Raw genomic sequence first — 27,404 nt, 5'->3', positions numbered from 1 at the left:
TAATCACTATGCAATTTGCTTCTTTCATGTGAATAAAACTTCTTTACTAAGTTGCACTTCAGCTATTTTTTTATTTTCTCCAGTTCCCTTTATGACACTGTAGCAAATCTCTTTTGTGTGGCACACCACAACCCCTCTTCACCGGGTGGTGGCATAGCTGAGGCTGATGGCTCCTTTTATGCTGCCAGTGCCCACCTGCAGCACCTGTGACGTGTCTCTTGGTCTGTGTGTGGGTACGGCTCCAGAGGTCAGAAGAGTTATTGTTCCTCAGGGCCCACTCTCAAACAAAGGGGAACAGGAGTCAATGAATATGTGTCCTAGTTTCCAGTTTGTTGAGCAGACCCCTCCAGTGGTTTCCTGCTTTCTAGTATCCATGCTTTTGTGTAATTTTCTTTCTCTGGAACATTGGTAGGACTTATGAGTCGCTTTTTGTCAATAGAACATGGCAAAGTAAGAGGATATCATTCCTGTGACTACGTTATATAAGACTCTATTTTAGAAGACTGGAGAAAAAGTTTTCCTTGCTAGCTTGGAAGTAACAGCCATGTTAAGAAAGTCCAAGTGGTAAAATCCTCTAGAAACTCCAGGTGGCCTGTAGGGCTAAACAGTGGCCTCCAGCCAATAGCCAGCAGAAAGCAGGCCTTTGGTTATACAGCAAGAGGAAATCTGCCAAGAACATGACTGGGCTTGAAAGTGAGTCCTTTCCCAGTTGAGCCTCCTGATGAAAACACAGCCCAGCCAATGCCTGGTGAGATTCTCAAGCAGAAGACCCAGCTCCGTCATCCCTAGACTTCTGATATACAAAAACTGTGGACAATAAATATGTGCTGTTTTAAACATATAAGATTTGGGCAGCTTAGGGTTACTTAGTAATAAATTTTTTTTTCAGAATACAACTCTGAGGTGCATTCTACATCATATCTTAGAGGATATTACCCACAGGATTATACCCATGGCATAAATCAGCTCAGTAACACACTTCTTATTGATTGTTATATTTTCCCATTCTCTGCCTCTGCCTCTGGGTTTATATCCCAATAGACTAGCATCACTCACATCTGTGTTTTAGGTTCTGCTTTCAGGAGAACCAAGATGTGACAGGCGTGAGGGAACAAAGATCTGAGAAACATCTGCCTCTGTCTTGTTTTCTTCATTCTTTTACCTAGTCTATCTTTGGCTCTCCACAATCATATTTTTCTCATCACCACTCCAGTAAAACTTAATTTCTTGTTATCACCAATGACTTTATACATGTCAAATTGAACAGTGTTTAGCTCTAATCTCACTTGACTCCTCAAAAGACTGTGCCAGAGTTAATTACTCCCTCTTGTTGACCAACTGTCCTCTGGCTTATGGGACACCATGTTCATAGGATGCTCCTCCTCAATCACTGGCTGCTCTTCTTAGTCTGGGGAAGCTGGTTCCTCTTGCCCTCCTGACTCTAGGAGTTGGAGTACCAAAGACCTCTGTCTGTATTCATTCCCTAGCTTTTCTCTTCCACTCCCAAAGTTTTAAATAATACATCCCAACTGGGATCTATAATAAGCATCTCAAATTTCATGTGTTCAAATAAAACCCCTTGATTCTTAGCCCAAATTATTTTCACTCACAATATTCCCCATTTATTCATTCTATTCACACAATTAGTCCAAGACCCTTGAAAGGCACCCTTTAGTTTTAGTCTTTTCTTTTTCTCACAATCCATCTCCAACCTATAACCCAGTCCTGTGAGGTCTAACTTCACGTTATATTACAAATCCAAGTTTTACTTCATCTGCCATTTGTTGCCCTCTGCAACCTGTGTTCTTGCAACAACCATAAGTGATTTTAAAAATGTATAAATTAGATCATGCCACCCTCTAAATCCTTCAGTGGCTTTTAAGAACAGATGAGATTAAAACAAAACCTAACCTCTTTAGGCCATTGAGTTGTTTTTTATCTTTTTTTTTTCTACTTCTTGTTCTAGTACCCCTCATTACTTCATTCTGCTCCAGCACTTGTGGGCTTCTCTATGTTCTCTGAACATACCCAGCTATTTGGACAGGGCTTTTACACTTGCAGTTCTTTCAGGCTAGAATGCTTTTACTCCAGATCATCAATCTCTTCTATCATTCAAGTCTCCAACCAAAGTTGGTATCTCAGCAAATCTTTCCCAGGAAACCTCTCTAAAATACCCATTTCTCAGGCTATTTAAACTAGCTCATTTGTCAGGGCTGTTTGGTCTTTCTAAAAGGGGTGTGTCAGAAAATTGTTGTTTCAGGCATTATGCAGTCATCATTGTTAATTACATGTGGCCCGATAACATTATTAATGTTCCAGTTGAGAGTGTGAGCTAGAAAGACAAAAAAGTAATCAAAGTGTGAGCTAAAGAAAGAAATTAGGGCAAATCAAAACAAAAACAAAATCCATAACCTCTAAGTAGAGATGAATAGAACTATTTCAAAGAGAAGTAGGGTTTGATTTCAAGACTGGCATAAACCCTTGACTAATAAGGTATTGTATCGCCCCATTTAGTATGAAGACAGTCGAAACACCTTCTTTGTTCCACGTTTACTAAAGCCTTAGATAATTATTTTGGCTATCCAAGTACGAAAAGAATACCAAAATAATGTGGGGACTTTTTTTTCCGGCTAATGACTGTGGACATCAAAGTAAATTGTGAGAGTTTTGTCTATTGCAGGCAGAGGAAAATCTTAATGGCAAGTATAGTCTATGTGGAAGACAGATAAAACATCAACATCCAGGGGTTAGAATAAATACTCTTTTCCTTCACATGGGAAAAAGAACCATTAGATGCTTTCCAGCCATAAATATTTCACTAAAGATAGGAAAGATCTGGACATGAATGGGTATGTGGGATAAATACTTTCTTGATGTAGGTTTCTACTGAAACTTGTTTGAATCAAAGGAGAGATGTTGCGAGTACAGATAACAACAGTCCAAGCAATACAAGGGGTAGAACTACAGTACATTTTGTGATGCCTACCATGAAAGGACCTCATTAAGTATGCAAAAGTAGATCCAAGCCTTTCTTGTTAAAACACAGATTAGACGGATTATATAAGTGCTGCAAAGAAGGCTAAGAAATGGTGAATGGAGACGTTGCTTCTAAATCAAAATAAAACAATTCTTTAAAAAGGGTTATTTAAGAAACATCTTCTTACAAAAACCCAGAGACCAGAATTCTTCCAAAATTGGTCTCATCATTTCATGGGTCTTATATCTCTGTCATCATATTTTAGTCAGTAAAGAACATTCAGGTTCCCAGTGGTGCACATGCTAATGGTTATGGAAACACATTTTGAGAATAATTTATCTAGAACAAGAATTGCCTCCCTGACCTGCACATTAGAGTATCCAGGGAAGCTTTTAAATAACATAAAGCATACAATATAGAGCTCCCATCCCCAAAGATTCTGATGTAATTGGTTTGAGGTGGATTCTGAGGTGGGGCCTGGTGGTTGGTGTTTGTTAAAAGCTCCCCAAGAGACACCAACATGCAGCCAAAGTTCAAAACGATTCCTCTTGATGACAATGCTCCTAAATGTGTAACGTCACTTGTGGACGTAACAGGCCTTAGTCAGTTCTGGCCCAGGTGCAGCTGAAACTTCCCACACCTTTGAGTCATTTGCAGAGCTGGGCCTTTGTCTTTCATGATAATAAATTTTATCTTGGCAACCACAACAAAACTTTAAAGGGTCCTTTGGTTTAAAAGTTTAGATAGTAATGCTCTAGAGAAGATAATTTTGCCTTCTTCTTTCTACCTATAAATTCAGCCTGTGAAACAAGGACTTTCACAGTTCTTATGAAAAGGAGGAATAGAAAGGAAAATTCAAGTTGTGTTTTTAACAAATAAAACGTAATTCCATTCAAAGTGCACAAAATTTAATTTTTTTTGTTTGTTTGTTTGAGATGGAGTTTCACTCTTGTTGCCCAGGCTGGAGTGCAATGGCGCATTCTCAGCTCACTGCAACCTCTGCCCCCTAGGTTCAAGTGATTCTCCTGCCTCAGCCTCCCAAGTAGCTGGGATTACAGGTGCCCGCCACCATGCATGGCTAATTTTTTGTACTTTTAGTAGAGATGGGGTTTCACCATTTTGGCCAGGCTGAAATTTCTTTTAATAAACATTTAAATAATGTATATATTATACATAATAAATAACTTTTCATTAACATTTAGTAAATATTATTGTTACAAAACAATAAAGAACAAACAACCCAATTGTACTTACAAATGGCAAATAAGCATAGGAAAAATTACTCAACATCAATAGCCATCAGAGAAAATTCCAAACACAATGAAACATAATGTCACCAGGGAAATGCAAATTTAAATAATGAGATACCCACAATGGCTAAAACTATAAGACTGACAAAAATGTGTTGGCAAGTTTATAGAACAACTGAAATTCACATATATTACTAAGCAAGAAGTAAGAAATTGGTCTGGTAGTTTTTAATAAAGTTGAGGACAGCATCTATCCTATGACCAGGTAATTCTACAAGTAGATATAAATACAAAAGAAATGAAAACTGATATCTTGCTAATATATTCAAACACATTGTATTAATTTAAAATATGTTGAATGAAAGAAACCAGACACAAAAGCATTGATACCATGTGGCATTCAGCCTTGAAGATGGTGTCCAATGATCTCTGCCTCCTGCATGTCACTTCCCTGTGTAATACTCTTTCCTTAACTGTGGACTGTTCCTGGTGATTTACTTCTACCAGTAGAATTCAGCAGAGGTGAAAGGGTGTCACTTCTGATACTGAGTTAAAAAAGACTGTGACTTCCATTTTTGGAACTCTATTTTTCTCGCATGTTTTGAGGGAAGCCAGGTACCCGTGTTGTTTGATCCCCTAGAGAGGCCCTTGTGACAAGCAACTGATGTCTCTGGTCAACAATCATCAAGAACTGGACGTCTGCCAACTGCTACATGAGTGAGCTTAGAAACAGATCCTCCCTCATCCAGCCTTGAGATGAGTGCAACCCCAGGTAACCATCTTGATTGCAGCCTGTATGATAGCCTTTGAGCCAGATATGGTTTGCTAAGCCATGCCTAGATTCCACAGAAACTGTGAGATAAGTCCCTCCTCTAAGCCACTAAATTTTGGAGTAATGCACAAGTGATGTCTAGTAGATAAAAACTGAGTCAGCAATAGATAACTAATGCAACGTGTGATTCCATTTATGTGAAATTCTAGAGAAGTCAAAACTATTCTTTTGTGACAGAAAGCAGAACACTGGTTGCCCCAGGGTAGGGATGAGTATGAACTGGGGTGAAGGAAATATTTTAACCGAATGATGGTAACATAGGCATATATGTTTGTCAAAACTCATTGAACTGTACATTTATGGCCTATGAATTTTACTATATATAAATTATTACCAAAGAAAGAAAGGTCAGGAATATTATTCTTTGGCCAACTGGCTGGGAATAGGTGTATGGATCACAATAATTGGATCAAATGGAAAAGGAAAAATAATTTTCAAAATTATCCAGTTTTACAAGATTAAGAGGCCAGAGATTTGAAAAACACATGGACCTATCCCAAGGCGACTACATCAAACAAGTCGACAAATAATTCAAAACTTCAGTTAGTCTCTAAGCAGAAGGGGTTAGAGTCCCTAGGTTGAGCCGCCTTGGAACCTTGTGATTCTTGGAACAAATCTTGCCATTTTTATAGTATTATGTTGCTGCTGAAATAATTTCATTTTTTTTGCCTTGATAATAGCCCAATACAAATATTTATTGTGAATTAAAGATCATTTCCCTCATTTGTTCAAAATTTAAACAAAGAGTCCAAGGGAGGAATAGGATAGAGGCCCTTAGAGAATCTTGGGAGAAAAAATCTGGCCTACTTCTGGCCAATGGCCGTAATACAATACTTATTTCTATGAATTGATGAGTTTGGAAAACTGCCACTGGGAGAGCCTGGCAGAGCAAGGCTCAGACCACCTTATTGTAAGAATAATTTATATGTTGTAATAAAGAACGTGGTAGAAAATAAGATATTCTTTATCTTATATCTTAAGAACATGTGTGTGCTAATCACTTTCCAATCTCTCTGAAGAGTAAAAGCCCAACTCTCAGTGTAGCAAGTGAGAAAGGAGACGTTAAGACTGGCCAAAATTGATGTCAATTATCTTGGGACTATCACAGAAAGGCAGTTCATCATAACAGGGAAAAGATGTCATGATCATATTCATGGTGCTTGTCTGTTTGCAACTTCTTTTTTTCCACCCATCCTAGGATATGAGGAGTGGGGGACAGGTCAAGGTCTCTAATTTCTTCTTAGATCTTTGGGACAGTGCAGCAATTTAGCACATAATTCATTATTAGAGGGCCCAGATAATAATCTTATCACTACTTAATATTGTCTTGAGCAGGAAATAAAGCAGTTCTTCTGGCAGATGTCTTTTCTCCAATATATGTATTCTGAAACTTAAAAAAATATTATTACTTCAGGGACACAGCAGGACAATTTTTGTCAGAGAGTCTCATTTGAAAAGTGAAGGATTATAGTAAGTTCATGGCTTTCCTTGGCCATTGTCTAAACAGAACTTGGAAACAGGGAGAAATAACCAATTTTATTGAACTTGTCAAGAACGCTGCAATCTTACTAGGAGGGGGAACAAAACAACCTTTTTGATACATGCCTACACACCTGCTAGGATTATTACTAGCTACTCAGTTTTTAAATGTTCAGGCAAGACCTCTGTATTAGAGTTGTTTAGAGAAACAGAGATCTGGTATAACCCGTCATAGATGTGTGTAAGTCAAGACTAGTGCTTATCAGTTAGGGAGGGGTGTAGCTTATAACATTTGAAAGACAGAGGCAGATATGAGCCTTGAAAGCAATGCAAGAAAAGAACTGGTTATTGTTGTGGGATTGCGCCTACTCAATGAACACTAAATAGCTAATTAGTAGAAAGCTACCCCTCATCTAGAGACAAAAGGCTTGGGAAACTGGGCAGGCTGAAAAGAAAAGACAAATCAAGATGAACAAATCTTGAGGTAAATAGCATTAATTAATATGTAATTATGAACTAATAAAATAATAAATGACTGTTGAGTTAAACAATTTGCTAGCCTATGGGGAGCTGGTGGCAAAAGCTGCCTCTCTGCTCCAGAGCTAGTTAATAGGCATCTAAGCTGGGGGATACACCACTTCTCCAGGCTGATGTTAAGGAATGGTCATCCTGAACTTCTGAGTAAAAAGAAGACTGATGGGGCAATGAATCAGGGAATGACTCTGGGATCAATGACACATGAGGTCTGGCAGTCAGCCCATTCACACCTGTAACCTTCACTCTTGAGCAATGCCTTTTGAACAGACAGATGCATAGAGTGAGTTCCTGGAGACATGTGAACATGCAGGAGAAACTGCAGTCTCATCCAGTGGAAAGAGATTTTTCACACTAGAGGAAATCAAAGTGAAGAATTATGTGATGATTCTGAGATGAGGTGGACAAAAAATTCACCCTGTATCAGGGCTTTGTTACATGGCTTTAGTTTAGTTGCTATAAGAAGTTATCACTCACACAATAGGGTTTTGTCTTTTGTGTGGAAATTACCATTCCTTCCAGCCAGTGGGAAGTTACTGGAAGATTGCTCCTCCCTCCTTAAAAGGACTGGTTGAAGAAGAGGATATTTGTAAAGGAGTCTGAAGATTTTAGTGGAGGAAGAGTAACCCCATTGTAAGAGATCTTGACTCATTAATTAACAAGGAGATACTGGAAGGGAATTTTTCTGAGCTTGGCACGCCCTATTTGGATTAAACTATTGTAATAGTGTTACTTAGACTGGATAATGCTGAATTTGAGAAATGTACAAATGTCCGACTTTTGAATGATGGTTGCCAAGGTTATAGTGAAAGGTCACATTTCTGTGGATGGGCGTGAGCTTTCTCCTGAGAGGAAGGGATAGTCCTACTGTCAGTCATTCTGGGGAGATATGAATCCTAGGATGAGAAGTGAGGACATGAGGAGACCCACAGCAGAATGGGGGAAGGGGAAATGTCCTTGGAGGCCAAGGGTCATTTGGATCTAGAGTTGAGGTCCTCATTGCTGTGTGGAGTAGCATTCTCATTGGATTGAAATTAGCACCAAGTGCTAATTAGGTGCTTGTCATGGGTAAATAGGTGAGAAGGAGGCACATAGGGATTCTGGGATGGCTCTGGTAGTGGGCAGCAATGCGATATTTATAATTGACTTTTGACTTAAACCTTCTGTTATCCTCAAGGCCCCAGCAGTCTTTTGAAATGACCAAAATGTGGTGGCTGTTCTCAATAGCGCCCTGGGAAATCTGCAGAACCTCTAGTCACACTGCGGCTATTTATCCTAAATAATATTCCAAACATGCTTCTGAGTTCATGTCCCATGGCGGAACTCATTTTTGTGCCACAGGTGTAAACAAATCTTTTACTTGTTTTTAATTCAAGCTTTTTTTTTCATAAATTCCTCTGCTCTTTCTCGTAAGTTTGTCTCAAACATTGTACAGTTGTCCTGGCGGTATTTTGTAGGAGTGTTTGAGGAAACCTACAGTTGCCATGTCACCGTCCAGGTAAGCCACCGAGATGAGTAGGTGAGTTAGACTAGCACCTGTTGGTGCTGAGTTGTGCAAGGCAGCCTGGCTCGTGGGCCAGAGATCAGGTCCCACCTCCTAAGACTAGTTAGCTCTTCCGTAGTCAGAGATTTCTCATAGGTCCAGAGTAAGAGTACTCTTCTTCATTATCTTGTTTGCTTTCTGCTGAAAATGTTGCAATTCACCTGAATTTCTGAAGTTTTGTTCTTTAGTCTAAAGTCAATTCCCATTTTTGATCCTTTGTTATTGCTGCTCTTACCCTTCAAACTAAGAACATAACAAGGGAAAATAATAAGTTATTTTCCCATTTTGGCTCATTATCCTTTTAGCAGTGACTTCCAACTGACTTTGCAGTTTGAGGGATAGGGTATTAAGATAAAGACAGTTCAGAAAACTCTTTATGCTTTATGATACCTCATGATGATTTAAAATTAATTTTATAATAGAAAGCATCCAGTTCTAACTATATCTAAACTGAAGCTCATATTTGAAAAAAAAATCAACAAACTATTTTAAATCATAATTTATATGGGAAAATATAAGCAAAAAATATAAGCAATTTAATTTATCCTTAAGTCATATTTATGTTGTAATCTGTAAAGATTCTTCTTTACATGATAAAAATGCATTGCTTTTTATTAGGACTTAGATTAATATACTCATGGTGGGCAAACAGGAAATTCCAAAATCATTACTAATACTACATTCAGTTATTAATGTTCGTATTGCACCTAGAATTTTGCAATACAAGTTAAAAATATCCATAATATGTTTTCTTCGAGTTTTTCTAAAGCAGATTCCTACAACTTTTATTTTGCGGAAGCTAAAAATGGAAGCTCACAGCAATTGTCATATTAGTCAGTAGGCTTAACAATAAATATCCTCTATTACACAGCACAGTCAAAACAATCAGGGGATAGCAATTTTAGAGTTTTAGTCTTTCAAAGGACAGTCCTAACCAGGCCAGACTCTCATAAATCTGAAGATAAAGTTGAAATCATAGAAAAACTAAGAATAGTTAGAATAAAGACAAACACTTCAAAGTCTTTCATTCCCTAGGTATTAAAGAAAGCCATATTACAGCACAAATGGGTTCATATGTGCAAACTCACCAAAAGTGACAATTTTGTAACAGTAGTTACTAACCCTTTTCACACATTGAATGGATGGTTCTCCATTTCTGTCAGGATGAAATTAAATTCCTCAGCATGGTTTGTCATGAACCATCTTTCTAACCGAATTCCCAGTCATTGCATGTAACCATTCTGAACCAACCCCTTTCTGCTTTCTTACCCTGGGGCACTCTCACAAGGCTCTCCAGAGCTTCTCATGTCCTGTTGATGTTGTGTTATCTTGAAGCATTCTCCTACCCTTTCCCTTTTCTTTGCTGGGCTTATCGCAACATTTTGCTTCTTCAAAGCTTTCTTCAGCTAAGTTAGATCCTCTCCTCTAAAATGCCTTAACACCTCAACCCTTCACTCTAACAGTGAATTCAAAGTGGTGAGGGAGGGAGATTGGTGCTAGCCATCTCCTTTACTCATCTAAGTTCAAGAAAACCATTCTACTTGAGTTTCTGAGGGCTGGGGGGCTGGAAGTGACTTTGAGAAGCTTTCTCTGATGTCATGCTGGAGGCACGTGGAGGATGGGAGGTGAAAACACTGGAGTGGAGAGAAGTTTGGAGAACTTTCTCTGAGACTGGAAGAGCTCTTACAAACAGAGACCTCCACTGACGGGTGCCTGGGAGATTCACACTGGGAAGCTCAATTTAGAGTGTCTGAGCCCTTAAAGCTGAGCCTCATGAGTTTCAGGGAAGCCCCAGATTTCAGGGAATACATGGCTTAGACGACAAGGAGTCTATTAGACTTGAGCCAGAGTGAGATGAATGAAGGTCATAACACCCTTTCATGATTAATTGGCTGTCTGAAATTCCCGACCTTGGAACTTTTGAATGGACTTCGAGGAGTAGCATCTCATGTCTGAGAGGGATTTCCTCCTGAATCCAGTAGATGGGAACTCGGGGAACATAAAATTCAGTTTAGGGAGAAATAAGAGAATGTCCCCCTGGTGTTACAAACGACATCTCTATTAAAAAGTGTAGCCTACTGGGCTAGGAATGATTGTCTTTCGTCCCTTTCTGACTTTGAATTATTTCCGACAGGAACTAGATTTTCTGCATTTCCTTTCTTCCATGCCCTCACACAAAGCTTGGCCGACTTCGGGCCCTGATAAATAGTCGTTGCATGATGTAGAATCTGTAAGCCTCGTTTTAGAAGGTTTTGTGTGGTAGATATTCCTTTGACCACCCGAAAAATTTCATTTTGGTACCAGTAAGTAGTAAACCAATAATTCACATCTAAGAACAAAGTCGTTTTTAGAAGGTTCATATGAGTCCCCCAAACTGACAGTTAATAGAGCGCTGAGTGTAATCACTCATATATTGGGTGCGTAAAAATGGTTAGATTAGAATTTCTTAAATTTGGTTTTAATTTCTGACATGCCAAAAACTGTTTATCATGCCATTTGGGATAAATTCCTTCTGTCGTGTATTTTGTCATGTTAGTCAAATCCGGAGAGAATACAGTACATGTATTTTGCTTTAATCTGAAAACATTGGCAGAATTTGTTCAGACGTCGAAGGGGAGATCCGCTGATCCAATGACAAGGGTGTTCCTGGCATCCAGCAGAGCCCGTGTCGAGGCAGGGATCCCTGCGGGCGGATTGGGGTTCTGCATTGAGATGCACCGCGCAGCGCCGGCGACGGGGCCGCCCTGGGACGATCTGGGCTGCCAGGGCCTCTCTGCGGGCCGGGCGGGGCGGCAGCGCCGCGGGGCAGACGAGGGGCGTGGGAGAACTGGCAGAGGGTGCGCCAGAGACCGCTTTCCCGAGCGCGAACGCCCGGGTGGCTGCTGGGGAGCAGAGGGGCAGGCTCGGGCAGCTCCTCAGCCGCGCCGGCGATGATAAAACTTGAGAAATAACAAGGAGTGGCCTCTCCGCGTCCTCTGGGTCCAATCCGGTTTCAGAAGTGAAGTTGCTCCCGGGCAGGCAAGCCTGAGAGAGGCCAAATACACTTAAAAACAAGCAGCGGCGAGAAAAGCACCTCCCGCGCCCTGCACCTCGGCAGGTCTCGCTCTCGGCACCCTCCCGGCGCCCGCGTTCTCCTGGCCCTGCCCGGCATCCCGATGGCCGCCGCTGGGCCCCGGCGCTCTGTGCGCGGAGCCGTCTGCCTGCATCTGCTGCTGACCTTCGTGGTAAGCCAGATCTCGCCGGATAGGGCTGGGGTGGGGACGGGGGTGGATCCGCCCTGGACGCTGCACGGAGCTGGGGACGAAGCGGGCCGAAACGTGACAACCGCGGCTCAGATCAATGCTGCGGGTCTGGTAGCAGCCCCAAGTTCGGGCCTGCAGGAGTGAGGAGAGAAAACGTGTGCTTGCGGGTCGACTCTGGACTGAGCTTTTTGTTTTGAGACACCGTGTTCGATTGTTGGAATTCTGAGTCGCGCTCAGGCTTCGCTGCGCTCTGGCGGGCGCCGTCGCGGGTTGGGCAGGGGGTTGGGATTCACGCTTCTCCCCAGGTGGTGGAGCTGGTGGTGATGGTGGTTGGAGGGCGCCTTTGGGTGGAGAGGATCCCTGAGAGCTCAAAGCACAGACTTGAAATGGGATTTAGGGGCTGCCCGCTCCCCCGCTCCGGGTCCCAGTTGACCTGGATGGGTTCGTTAGTGAGTGGAGCCGGGGCTGTGTCCCTGGGTCCCTTGGTGGGGCTGCCCCTGAGAAGTGGGTTTCTCGGTATCTCCCCTAAAGGGTATTCAGAAGCTCACCCAAGCGGTCCACCCCCGCCAGCCACCCAGCCGGGGGCGGGATGTGCCGGGGGCGCGAAGGTGTGGGAAGACCCGGCCAGAATGGGGATTGGGGTCGTGTTGTGTTTTGGGGATGCTGCCGAAGTGTGGAGGCGGGTAGAGGGTGACAGTGGTGAGGGATGATGGATGCGGTGGGGTTGCGTCGTACTTACTCCGGCTCCGGGGAGGACTGCGCGGCCGCAGCACAGCCTGGGGTTTCGAGTCTACGGAAACCTGCCGCCCAGGACGAAATCCTCTAGGAGAGGAAGTTAGAGACGATGCTCTGAGAACACGGGAGACTTGAAGTGTTCGGAACTCTGGCGGCGCGGTTCCACGCGAAGCTTCAGGCTTCAACAGAGTTTCATTCCGCACGCCCAGAAAGGAGCCGCGGACCCGCGACTTACCCGCATCCATGGATGCGCATGGGGTCCGATGGGAGCGAGGTCTATACCCGCGTCGGCAGTGAGCCGAATCTGGTCTCGCGGATTCTTACTGCTTCCTGGCCCTCCACCCTGGCAAGTGGGAGTGGGTCCAAGGATTGTCCTCCCTTTAGGTCAGCGAGATATTAATATGGGATTGGTAGTTATGATCTACGATATGTTTATGGAGAAGGAATTGGACAAATAAGCGCATCCATTTGCCCGGGAACTGTTCCAACAAAGTATCTGAGCTTATGAAATGACTACAAATGGAAACGGCTTACAGAATGTGTTCTTTTGTAATATATTTAAAAGCGTTTTCAGCTTTTCAGTTTACAAGCATGCATTTGGGGTTTTGTGTTTCCTTTACGAAGGGATTGAGGATGGGGAACGAAACTACGGGTGCTGCTCTCAGAATTTCTCGCATTCGCTCGAGGCTCCCAGAGGCCATGGAAGACCAGGAGCTTTCCCGGCAAGGCATGGGTGGGGGTGTCGGGCTGTGGCAAGGAAGAAGGTGCGCGTAAATCTAAACGGAGGAAGCTTCAGCTTTGATCTAGCACATACTCGTTTAAGATTTTTTTTTTTTAATAATTCCGTTGAGTTTAGGTTAAATGCTGTATCTGGAGACTTAAATACCGGAAAGTGCGCAGAAAATGACAATTTATTTCATCTGCAATTGTCAGTTTACAAACACTTGCAATTTCGGACCAGATGGGTAAATTAACACTTCTCTTGACCATCTCATGTATGTATTTCCTTCCTTTTGACTCATACGACTCTCAACTTTTCAATATAATATTAATGACACGGCATTTTAGAAACATTTTTCATTTTATAGAGACTTTAATGGATATCTTTAAACCACTACTTATCTTTAAAACATTGCTTGTTCTAAGGAGACAGCTTTTCAAAGCAAGTCTTTAACAAGAATCTGAGACTTGTTAAATTTTAGTCTTCCCAGTAAGCAGCCCAACAGGTTGAGGGAATTTCCCCATTCTGCATTTTTCCTGTATCTCCTTCCCACCGTGTGCCCCACCACACTCTGAAGTGTAAATACAGTTTCTAATAATCACACGCACAAAGAAAAAAATGACAGGGAGATACTGAAAAAAGAAGTATATCAGAGCATCTCACTCACTATTGTAAGTTTTTGATTGCCTCAGAAAGTGTTTTTTCCTCTTAATGTAACCAGAATTGTTAGGGATGGTGGAAACTAATTTACATGAGATCAGTTGTCTTCTGCTTGTTACAAATAATAAGATTCTTTTAAAAATATGTGTTAATACTGTTATCAAATCCACTTTAAGATTATGTTATCTAGTATACATTATAAATGGCACATACTTGGACACGGCTAATCCATCATTTTGTTAAAAGGGCTCCTCTTCTAAAGGAACTAAAATAGTTGAAACGTTTGCAATAACTCCCCTCAAATCTGTACTTTTCCTCTTTGGAGTATATGAACTCTGCCTGCAACCTATGTTGATAAATAGGCATCCAAATTTTTATATTTGATAGGGTTAATGTGAATAATGTGAGTCCTTACCAGAAAAACTTGTGATGTTTTTGCTCTTGGTAATATTTGATATATTCATCATTTTAAATTAAAAGGGAGTATAGTAATTTCTAAAGGCTTTTACATTTGTGACAAGAAGATTAAGGCAAATAAAGGAAGTAGATGAAAACTAGTTTTAAAACTGCAAGCTTAAAAACGTCAAAATTATAGTATACATATATTTAGATTGATGCATTATCAGCTACCTTATTAAAAGGAGACTGTTGATGTTCCTGTTGAGATACAGCTAGATACGGAAGCACGTTCTGAATAAATAAATGTAAGCTCATGCACATTTTTGGATCCTGTTGTAATTCCCATGGCAGTCCTGTTCCATATATGGTATCTGTGGTGACCTGTAGTTAATCATACTTTCCGCTGAAAGTATGATAGCTGGAATTCCCATCTTACAATGAGTTTGGGTAGAAACAAATTTATTAGACTCATTGAAGTACTGAGAATGTAGAGCAGTAAATCTTGCAATTTACCTTTGAAGTGGTAAGAATTTGAAAGGTAATATTTCCATTCTGCAGAAGACTTATGGCCACAGGAGAAATGAAGAGTTTAGAATTCTGTAATTATTGTGTTTAATCCTGAAGATCCTCTTCACATTTAAGACATTCCATAAATTTCCATTCTTTCTCTTCTCTACTGAAGTAGGGTGTCATTTTAGAAAGCCCACTTCGTGTATTTACTATAAAATTAAACAACAGCATGAAAGTGAAACAACTGCAGATAACACCTTTAATTTTCGTTCTCTCTTTGGCATTAAATTTTTCCATCAGGATTTAATGATTCGTCTGATAAGGTTTCTATCATGCAATTAATACAATTTGCTTAGTACTATAAAATGCAACAAAACTATTTTGCTTAGGCTGCAGTAGGTAATACTTTATATTATCATTTTTAAAGTTTGTTATATTTTAATTTAAAATATGGGCGTTCTTGTATACAGAAGTTATTTTTATTATAAAATATCTTTAAAGGTCATTAGTTCATCATTAATATACTAGTGTCTTTACATTTTTTACTTTATGTTATTTTCAATAAGGCATCCAAACCTCACAAAAACATAGTGTCAAATGACTTCATAGTTTCAAGAAACATACTATAACTGAAGTCTATTGAATATTATCCCTTTCAAAAGTTGTATTAATGAATTAACTGTACATTCTTTCTAATAATATCCTATGCAGCAATGAAAACGAATGAACTATTGCTATATAGTTAGGAACTTTGAAAATATTAGTAATGTTCCATTTCTTAACCTTGAACGTGAATACCCTAATGTTCATTTTATTATTTATTAAAACACACACATGCCATATGTAATCTTTGGTATTTATAATATATTTTATGAAGAACATTTTTTAAAAAGGAAAGAAATGAGCAATAGAAGGTATCAACTGAACTAAACCTCTTGAGTATAGACAAACCCTACTCTAATTGAGCAAGTAAAAAATAGAAAAGGCATAGATAAAACAATATTAGGAATGAAAAGGAAGTATAGTTTTGGAGAGAACAGATGTTAAAAAGTAAAATAATATGAATAGATAATTCCAATTAATTTGAAAATACAGACAAAACAGACAACTTCTTACAAAATACACATAACCAACATTGACTTGAGGAGGTATACAAAATCTAAATAGACCTATAACCATTAAATAAATTGAATTAGAAGTTAGAGAGCTCCACACACACTTCTTTAGATCCACCAGGCCCAGGTTTGTGATAAGTTATTTCTTTCAAAATTATATGGAACAGTGTACTTTATGTAAATTGTTTCAAAGAACAGAAAAATACAGAACTCTTCTTAACTCATTTTGTGAGGATCGTATGAAATTGAAAAATAGTAGCCTGATCTCACTTACAGACAAATATGTGAAATGAGATAAATTGAAAACAAACCAATATATTTGTAAGATATAAATATATTATGTTCTTGTAAGGCTTATCAGGAAAGGAAACGTGTTCACATTAAAACATCTATTATTGTATTTTAACATAGTATCAACAGAGAAAATGTTATCAACAGAGAAAAACTGATTATTTCAAGAAAGTGGAAACATTTCATTTCAAAAGAATTCATAGAATTCATAGCACACTAAGAATGTAGAGAATGAACTTTTTTTTTTTTTTTGAGATGGAGTTTTGCTCTGTTGCCCAGGCTGGAGTGCAGGCTGGAGGTTGGCTCACTGCAACCTCTGCCTCCCAGATTCAAGTGATTCTCCTGCCTCAGCTTCCTGAGTAGCTGGGATTACAGGCTCGTGCCACCACACACGGCTAACTTTTGTATTTTTAGTAGAGACGAGGTTTCACCATGTTGGTCCGGCATGTCTCGAACTCCTGACCTCATGATCCGCCTGCCTCGGCCTCCCAGAGTGCTGGGATTACAGGCATGAGCTACCGCGCCTGGCCAAGAATGAACTTTCTTAATGTAATGAAACATATCTAACAAAAATGAATGAGTGAATGAATGTTACAAGGAAAAAAGAAAAAGACTCATATTAATGGCAAAATTGTAAAAATATTCTCTTTAAGTTAGAAACAAATCCATAATGGTCAGTACAGGTGTTTCTATTCAGCATTCCAGAAGAGGTCCTAACAAGCATATCAGATAAAAATTAGCAATAATGAAAGACTTGTAGGATTAAAAGAAAATAAACCTAGTTGTCATTTTGCCAGGGACAGGATTAACTACATAGAAAATCCAACACTATCTATTAACAGATACTGGAACTAATAAAAGTAAGCAAGTTTCATGGATATAAGCTTAATATTTTTAAATGATTTCTATATATTATCAAGGGACAACTCAAAAATATGTTAAGAAGAATCCCATTCATGACAGCAACAAATCAATGTATCTAAGATAAATGTAACAAAAAATGTGAAAGACCTTTTTAGCAAAAATTGCAAAGCTTTATTGAAAAGCAAACATAATTCGGCCGAGTGCGGTGGCTCACGCCTGTAATCCCAGCACTTTGGGAGGCTGAGGCAGACAGATCACGAGGTCAGGAGTTCAAGACCAGCCTGGCCAACATGGTGAAACCCCATCTCTACTAAAAATACAAAAATTAGCTGGGCGTGGTGGCAGGCGCCTGTAATCCCAGCTACTCAGGAGGCTGAGGCAGGAGAATTGCTTGAACCTAGGAGGCAGATGTTTCAGTGAGCCGAGGTCGCACCACTGCACTCCAGCCTGGGCCACAGAGCAAGATTCCGTCTCAAAAAAAAAAAAAAAAGAAAGAAAGAAAGCAAAAAGGAAATATAATTCATAAGTAAGTGAGAATGAATCATGTTCATGGATGGAAAGGCTCAAGAGCCCTAAATGTCAAATCCTCTTTAAATTAATATTTAAAGGAAATGGAATTTCACCAACATCCTAAAATAAATTTTTACAGAACTTGGGGAACTGATCATAAAATTGTTTTGAGAGTCAAAGTCTAAAAAGAGCAAAAATACTACTTTAAAAAAAAAGATTGAGCAATGGGGAACTTTGAAGTTTTTGAGTGTCTGGTATACATAAAATTTTAATAAAGATGTGTCAAATGAAAAAAACAAAATTGAAGCACTCTGTTTATCAGAAGATTTCATAATAAAAGTTAAAAGGCAAACTAAGTAAACCTACAAGAAAAAAATTTAACAAGCACAAACAATAGATAAGTGATTAAAGGAGAAGAATAGACAATTTACAGAAGATAAATGGCAAATAAACACAAGAAAATACAGTCAATCTCACTACAAATAAATAAAATGCAAATTAAAACAGCCATTAGGTTGGCAACATGGAAAAAGTCATAAAATTATTTGTAAAGGAGGATATGGGAAATAAGATTTAATATGCTGGGGGCATTAATAGAAATTGATATTAGTACTTTGTAGAGCAACTTGGCAATAGCTAATAAAATTGAAGATGTTCATGTATGGCACAGTAATTTCCGCTTTAGGCACAGCTGTTCATAGTGCCATTTGTAATAGAAGAAATGAAAAGCAATCTAAATAACCATCAATAGGAGAATGACTAAAAATAAACTGTGGTACATTTATGGAAAAATCTCAAACATACTGTTGGATGAAAAAAGCAAACTGCAAAAGGATGCATATAAACACATACTATCCAAAACCAGCTTATATTTTATGGGCACAAGCATATACTGTATAATAAAAGTATAAAATCCTACTGAGGAAGTATAAATTCTAACTTCTGAAAACGCTATTCCCTGGAGAAGAGTTGGAAATATAATAGATCATAAGACTTTAGCTACATGTGTAAATTTTAATTAAAAAATAGAACAAAAATTGCAAAATGTTCATTTTTTTTAAAGATCTAGATGGGCACTGAGCATTTATTATGTTTTAATTGATTTAAATATTTCACAGTTAACTGAGATATTTTGAAAAGAGATGTGAGTAAATATATATTGGGCATAGCTTTTTTTGGGGGATTCAAAAATAACAACTACAGAGTTGTGATATATTTCAACCAATGGGTGGTTTGTTGAAGGAAACCATTTCTCATCCCAAGGTGACAACTATGTACTTAAGGAAAATATTAAATTAAGCATATGTATGATATGGTTTTTTTTTAAAGGGCAAATGACTTATTACTTCATTGTCCCAGTTTGCAGTCTGGTTATTATTTTCTGAAAATGATTTCTTGCCTTATTATATCTAAATTAAACAGCATTGTTACATGTTGGCCCTATTTGTCCATATTTTTGTGATATTTTTGTTTATTCTGACTAATTTAAGTGAGGGTAAGGTGGATCTTTGAGAAGTACAATAATTTTAGATCACATATTAGAATAATTGTGATAATGTATATATTTGCATATACATATATTTACAGTTATGTTACCATGAGTTAAAATATTTTAATTTTGTGCAGAAATCTGTTTCATATTTGATTATATCAGAAATAAAATACTTATTTGTGATTATTATGCCACTTTATTGTGCTGAAATTACTTCTGTGAATTTATAAATTTGACAAGGCCTTTCACTGCCAATTTTTAGACGTGATTGTGGAAAGTCATTTTTTTGATCAATGACAGTGTCCTTTTTTGTTTTAAACTGCATTATTGAGATATAATTTACATTCCATAAAATTCACCTTTGTTAAGTGCACAATTCAGTGAATTGTAGTAAATTTGAAGAATGTGCAATAATTACTACAATCTAATTTTAGAAGTTTTTCATCACCTTAAAAATAAGCCTCATACCCATTTACAGCCACTTCCCATGGAAATTTACTTTGTTCCTGTATATTTACCTATTGTGGACATTTTATGTAAACGAAATCGTACAGTATGTGTTGTTTTGTATCTAGTTTCTTTCACCGAGTATGTTTTGTAGGTTTATCCTTGTTGTAGCATGCATAGAACTTAATAAAGTACTTTTTAGAGCTGAATAACATTTCGTTGTATGGATTGTTTTCACTTTTTGCCTCTTGTGAATAATGGTATGTACTGTGAATATTCATGACAAGTTTTTGTGTGGACTTAGGTTTTTATTTCTTTTAGGAAGAGTGGACTTGCTGGATCATATAGGTTTACGTTTAACTTTTTGAGAAACTGCCAAACTGTTTTCCAAAGTGTCTGCACCACTTTACATTTCCTCCAGCAAAGTGTAGGGGTTTCAGTTTCTCGACATCCTCACCAATACTTGTTATTTTCTGTCTCATTTATTTTAGTTATCCTAGCAAATAGGTATTGCATTGTGGTTTAGATTACCATTTCCCTAAAACCTAATGATGTTGGGCATCTTTTCATCTACTTTTTAGCCATTTTAATATCTTTTTTTGGGATAATACCTATTCTGATCCTCTGCCCGTTTTTCTGTGTTATTTATCTTTTTATTATTGAGTTGCAGGAATTCTTTAAATATTTTCGATACAAGTCCTTTATTCGTTTGAATTTTCTTCAGGCCGGGTGCGGTGGCTCACGCCTGTAATCCCAGCACTTTGGGAGGCCGAGGCGGGCGGATCACGAGGTCAGGAGATCGAGACAATCCTGGCGAACACGGTGAAACCCCGTCTCCACTACAAAATACAAAAAAATTAGCCGGTCGTGGTAGCTGGCACCTGTAGTCCCAGCTGCTCCGGAGGCTGAGGCAGGAGAATGGCGTGAACCTGGGAGGCGGAGCTTGCAGTGAGCCTAGATCGTGCCACTGCACTCCAGCCTGGGCGACAGAGCGAGACTCTGTCTCAAAACAAAACAAAACAAAACAAAACAAAACAAAACAGAACTATTCTATGAGTTGTTGTATTTTTCACTTTTGTAAAGAAAGTGGCATTTTTGTGGAGAGCAGAAGTTTTTACTTTGAATAAGCATTATTTAAGAACTTTTCTTTATCACTGTGTTTTTGGTGTTGTACATAATAAATCATTTCCTAACCCAACATCATAAAGATTTGCTCTCAAGTTTACCTCTAAATAATTTATTTCTTGCATTTATGTCTGTGGTTCATTTTGAGTTAATTTTTGTATATGGTTTGAGGTAGGCGTTCAAATTCACTTTTTTTCAGGAAGATATCAAATTATCCCAACACCATTTGTTGAAAAGACTATTTATTTCTCTTGAAATGTCTGGAAGCTAACCATAAATGTAAGGCCTTATTTCTGGGACTTAAGTTCTACTCCATTCATCTATATATTTATTCTATTGCCAGCACCACTCTGTTTTGATTATTGTAGCTTTGTAGTAAGGTTTGAAATTGGTAAATAGGTCTTTCAGTTTTTTTTTCATTTTCAATTTTATTTGGGTAACTTGTATTTCTAGAAAGATTAATTTTCAATTTCTTCAAAAAAAGTTATCTGGGATTTTTATAGAGATTGTATTGAATCTGTAAATTAATTTGGGGAATAGCCATGAAGATGGGCTATCTCTCTATTTATCTAGGTCTTTAAAAATTTCCTTCAGCAATGTTTTATGGTTTTCAGTGTATAATATTATACTTATTTGATTACATTTATTCCTAAGTATTTTATTCTTCTTTATATGCTACAAATCAATTTTTTTGCTTAGTTTTCAAATTTTTCAATGCTAGTGTACAGAAATGCAGTCACATGTTCATTTTGTATCCTGTAGCCTTACTGAACTCATTTATTTAGACAGTTTTTTAGTGGATTCCTAGGATTTTCTGTCTACAAATTTATGTCATCTGTGTATAGAAACAATTTTACCTTTTCCTTTCCAATTTGGATGCCTTTGATTTTATTTTCTTGTGTAATTTTCCTGGCTAGAAGCTCCATTATAATGTTAAATAGAAGCATGGTGAAACCCCATCCCTACTAAAAATATAAAAATTAGCTGATCATGGTGGCGGGCGCCTGTAATCCCAGCTACTTGGGAGGCTGAGGCAGGAGAATTGCTTGAAGCCGGGAGGTGGAGGGTGCAGTGAGCCAAGATCACGCCATTGCACTCCAGCCTGGGCCATGGAGTGAGACTCAGTCACACACACACACACACGCGCGCACACACACACACACACACACAGAAGCAGTTAGAGCAGAGCAGACATCATCGTCTTGTTCCTGATGTTAGAAGAAATGATTCTGTTTTTCTCCTTTAAATATGAAGTTAGTTGTTGTTTTTCATAAATGAACTTTATCATATTGAGCAAATTCCTTTCTATTCCTAGTTTGCTGGGGGTTTATTATAAATGGGTGCTGGACTTTGTCAGTTGCTTGTTTTACATCTATTGATATGATTATATTTTTTAAATCTTTATTTTCTACTGTATTAATGTGACCTTTTAAATTCTAGATCTTCAGTCGTGCTGGTGAAGCCTGCAAAAAGGTGATACTTAATGTACCTTCTAAACTAGAGGCAGACAAAATAATTGGCAGAGGTGAGAAATTTTAAAAGTCTTTTTAAAGCAGAAATGTAGTTTACATAGGCTGGAAAGAGCATGATATAATACCTTTGCCTTTTGGAGTTAGCCTGAATCTACTAAAAAGGGATGTTCCTCCAGGGAGTAAACCAGAAGTTATCATTCTGTTAAAAATGTGAAGAGAGAAATATGTCATCAGCCCTGAAGATGTTTATTTATTTATTTATTTTTGCTAAATATTTCCACCTGGGACAGATTTGAATTAAAGTGAAAACACGACTCATGGACAGCAAATGAATCCTTTGAGAGGTCGTTTCTTAACTGAGTAGTAATTTATCCATTTGCCTTATGTTAAGACAAATAGTTGAAGAATGGCATGGATGACAGGTACATTTTGATATTTACATGCATTTTATTACCTGTTACTAGAGGCCAGAAATCCCAGGGAAGAAAGACTCCATGTAGAGTTTCAGTGTGCGGCTTGGAAAGCTTGGAACACACAGAGTATTGTGGGCCTCCAGGGAAAATTGTGTACAGAAAAGTGCCAGTGGGAAGAAAATTTCGGAGATTGGATTTTTCTAACATGACTCTTTACCAAACTCATACACTCCATTGCTCTTTGGCTCATGGCTTCTCACTGAATATAGTTGTATCTTAAACACTCAGATTGTATTGTTAGGGAAACTCTTCTATATGTTTATTCAGGTGTGTTGGGGGCATGTTGCTCAGTTTTGTCATGATTATAACATGCCCACATCTTTAATTGGAAGGTCATTTTCATAAGTCTATTAGAAGCATATAAAGGTTTAAAACACCTTATTTAATAGAAATATACACTCAATAATTATTTGTTAACTGAAAGAAAATGATCATTTTTTTAAGTAATGTAAAAAACAGGTTAAGATATCTGGTAAATGCAAAGTGATTGGCTTATTTCATCCCACTTCATGGTTTTTAAGAATATTATATAAATTATTTTAACACATTTTTTTTCTCATGTGTTTTTACCTTACAACTTGGAAATTTTTACTTGCAGTTAATTTGGAAGAGTGCTTCAGATCTGCAGACCTCATCCGGTCAAGTGATCCTGATTTCAGAGTTCTAAATGATGGGTCAGTGTACGCAGCCAGGGCTGTTGCGCTGTCTGATAAGAAAAGATCATTTACCATATGGCTTTCTGACAAAAGGAAACAGACACAGAAAGAGGTTACTGTGCTGCTAGAACATCAGAAGAAGGTATTTAAAGTACATTAAATATTTTCAGTCATTTTTTCATTAAAATACTCTCATTAAAAATTGCAAAGAGAAACAAGGATAAATAGGGTATTTTCCCCTTTTGTTTTCATTTTGTTTCCTTTCCTTTCACTTCGTTTCCATTTTCTTACCCTTTTCCTTCCCCTCCATTTTCTTACCCTGTCCTTTTCATTCCTCCCCTTTTCCTTCTCCTTTCCTTCCCCTTCCTTTTCCCCTTCCTTTTCTTCCCTCCCTGTCACCTTCCCTCTCTCCCTTTTTCTATCCTTCTCTCTACCTCTCACTCTATTTTTGTCTCTCCCTCTCTCTCTTTCTTAACACTTGTTGAACTCTGGTTTTGGTTTTACTTTATTAAATCTGAATTATTTCTCCTCTGTGAGGGCTTCTTCCACCTCTACATTCTAACTATTGTCTTTTGTGCACTGGTGTCAGTTTGGTTATCCCTCTATTATAGAACTCAGAATTTTTTTTACTGCAAAACCTTTACAGTGAGGAATGCCATTATGAAAGTAGTCACAAAATGATGAAAGGTTTAGACTGGATTACACCGAATCTGTGTTAACTGTATCAATAATAAAGCTAATTTAAGTTACAGCTTAGCACTTTGCTAAATGTTTAATGCAATTATTAATTAATTCTTATGAAATAAAATGTCTCCCTTGCTGCATCATGAAATGAGATGGACATCACTAAAAAGTCTAATAGAACTTTTTCCCATGATAGAGATGGCACTATCTGCACTGTTTGATATGATAGCTCAATATTAATGGCTACTCTGCACTTGGCATGTGGCTAGTGCAACCAAAGGATAGAGCTTCTTATGTTATTTAGTGTCAGTTAATTTAAATTTAAATAATCACATGACTTATGGTGGCCAAGGGCTACCATATCAGACTGTGTAAATAGAGCACTATGGCAGTGAAGGACATACATTTTCTTTCTCTGACCTAAGGGCATGAGCTTTTAACTAAAAGAACAAGTAAGTGCTATCTGGAGATTGTTGTAGACAGAATATGTTCTATGTCTCTATTTGGGACAAAGCAAGAAGAACTAAGAATATAGTGGTGATTTTCCTAACATGAAAGTATAGTCAGTGTTAGAATGATATACAAAAAGAAATTCTCTGTTTCTTGAAACCTTTAAAATCTGGATATATTCTTTCTTACCCTTCTAATGCAGAAAGACTTTATTAACTGGTTTAGCTCCAGCATGGAAATGCCTGACACTGAAACTCCAAAGAAGGATTAGGTTTATGAGCTGTCCACTATTTTACACAAAGTAGACTGTGATGCTTTTGTTTATTCATGTATTTGTTTTTCTCTAAATTCAGGTATCGAAGACAAGACACACTAGAGAAACTGTTCTCAGGCGTGCCAAGAGGAGATGGGCACCTATTCCTTGCTCTATGCAAGAGAATTCCTTGGGCCCTTTCCCATTGTTTCTTCAACAAGTAGGTTTACACCTTTTCTGGTCAGGGTTGCTTTAATTCTAAGAGTCTGTTTCATTGAGATTTAATACCTCTTTAAACATATAAAAATAAACAGATCTGATTAAAGATGTTCATGAGGTGTAATAAAAGTAAAACGAGAAAGAAAATTACTAAAAACCTAATAATATGAGAAAGGCTCTAAAGCCATTGAATGATCTTTATTTGTTTATTCATTTATTTAGCAGGGAGTTACTGAGCACTTAACTATATCCTGCGGGAGGTACCGCTCTAGGTCCTAAAGATATAAGTAAATTTAGTCATGGCCCTTGCTCTCATGTGGGTTATTGGCCTTGTGAAGGAGACAGAAGTAGGATAATAATTACAATTTTCAGTGATGAGTGCTGTGATTCTAGTATAGAGATGTTGGGTGATTCGGTAACAAATGAGATGAACATTAAACCCTGAGGTAAGGTGGTAAAAAGCAAGAGAAGGCTTAGAGAAGGAGACATCTGAGTAAAGTCCTGAAGAATGGAAAATTTTTCTGCAGGTAAATAATTGCAGAAGAAGAGGAAAGTACAGAAGTGAGAGCTCCTTAGAGGAGCTCTGGGTGGCTTAGTCTTCCAAGGTGTGATGGAATGGAGCAGGGAGATGAGGCTGAAGAGGGAGGTAGGGGTCAAACCACTATGGACTATGTGCATTCTGCTAGTAAGTTTAACTTTATCTTAATAATAAGGAGAAATTCTTAAGCAGATTACTGACATGATCAGGTTTACTTTTCTCATTAAGATAATGGAACACGCACAATTGAAACCATTACTGAAGTAGGGCTATGGCCTTCTGCTTGCCTTTTTCCCCTTAAATTTCTAATAGTGGGCTTGATATTTAATACTAATGGTGTAACCTGTGTACTAATTGTTTCAGTTTTTAACTATCCTTCCACAGTCATTCACATTTATTTTTTATTCTACCCTAGTGCTAGACATTTGTTTATTCTCCATGAATATTATAACTTTATTTGTTTATTCTCCATGAATATTATAACTTGAACACTGATGAAGCATATTAAGAAATGATTTCTAATTTCCAAAGCTGTACCAATCATAGCTAGTTTTAGCCTTTGCTTTGCAAAACCAGTCACCATCTTAGTCCTCATTTCCTTGACATATTTACATTTGACATAGCTCACCTTTCCCTCCTTTTTGAAGTATTTGTTCATTTGGCTCCTAGGACACCATTCGTCTAGTTTTCCACTTACTTCATTGATCACTCCTTCGTATGTTTGGCTGGATCTTCCTCATCCATCCTCCTAGCCTCCTGTCCCAGTCTCTAAACTTCGGAGAGCTCCAGGGCTCAGTCAATGAATCTTACCTCTTGTTTCTTGATATTTACTCTCTCAGTGATCTCATCAGATCTCATAACTCTAAATACTATTTTTTTCATGAATACTTAAAACTTTGTATTTCCAGCCCAAACTATCTAATTGATATTAACACTTGGAAGTTTAATAGGGTTTCAAACTAAACTTATGGAAATAAAATGCTTGTTATTTCTCCTAAAAACAGCCTCCCATCTCAATTAGCAGGGATTAGAGTTCAATCATTCTGACTCTCTGGGCATTGGAGTGTGTTTCATAAGGTTTAAGCTGCAGAAAACATAGTTCTCTCTAAGTTCTTAACAGATAAGGATTTATTACCATTTATTAAAGAGTTTTCCGAATTGTCCGTAGGGCTGAAGAAACAAATTTTAGGTTGAACTTTCAGAAACAAATCCTCAAGCTAGCTATACCACAGTATCTACAACCAAGGGACATATTGCTTTCTCCATGATAGAGAAGACATTATTCTGAGAACCAAAGTGCCACTGGCACAGTCAGGAAAACACCATAGCCGTGTTCCTCCTTATGAAACTTCAGAACAGTCTCTGAACTGCGCCAACCAGCATCAGAGAAAAGATTGATCTGTATCTTATTTTGTAACACAAAGTTGGCGAATATCTAGTAGTACATATGCTATTGCAGAAAAGGAAGGAAAGAAGGAAGGAAGGAAACCAATGCATCTGAATTTAGCTGTCAGAAAAAATAGCAGAAGTAGCAAAAATGAGACACCTGCCTACCTCAAAGAAAGAAAGAAACATAAACTGTGATGCCAGCAAAAATAACAGAAGCAGCAAAAATGAGACACCTGCCTACCTCACTTTTGGCATTCCAATCTTGTTCAAGCACGTCTGACCATCCATGTTTAAATCCAGAACTCTGGTTTCAAGAGATTCTGCAAAATTTGGAGGTTTTGGTTTATTTTCGTTTGAATATTTCTAGCATCTACATTATGAGAGGACACTGTAGAAGGAAAATGAAACAGATATTGAGCTTCAATTTATCCTATATGTCTATTCTTCTCATAGTTAAACTTTTGATTTCTGTATTATTATACATTATTGGAATAGGTGCATTTTATTGAGATCCCAATTACTAGTGGCTTAAACAAGACAGAGG

The 27,404-nt window shown here is 38.1% G+C and overlaps 1 protein-coding gene across 1 annotated transcript in view; it reads left to right on the top strand.

The window, feature by feature from the left end:
- Window positions 1-11,402: 11,402 nt before the first annotated feature.
- The window catches only part of DSC3 (desmocollin 3), a 53,951-nt gene continuing 37,949 nt past the window's right edge, over window positions 11,403-27,404 (top strand). The window contains exons 1-4 of the mRNA XM_003830264.7: window positions 11,403-11,839; window positions 22,167-22,251; window positions 23,270-23,469; window positions 24,815-24,934. Of these exons, the coding sequence (XP_003830312.2) occupies window positions 11,771-11,839; window positions 22,167-22,251; window positions 23,270-23,469; window positions 24,815-24,934 (474 nt within the window). The 5' untranslated portion in view covers window positions 11,403-11,770. The remainder of the gene's footprint in view (window positions 11,840-22,166; window positions 22,252-23,269; window positions 23,470-24,814; window positions 24,935-27,404) is intronic.

The sequence above is a fragment of the Pan paniscus genome, chromosome 17 (genome assembly GCF_029289425.2).
Source record: "Pan paniscus chromosome 17, NHGRI_mPanPan1-v2.0_pri, whole genome shotgun sequence".
Classification (NCBI taxonomy): domain Eukaryota; kingdom Metazoa; phylum Chordata; class Mammalia; order Primates; family Hominidae; genus Pan; species Pan paniscus.
Note: the sequence above shows the minus strand (reverse complement) of the source record. Positions and strands in the feature narration are given on the sequence as shown.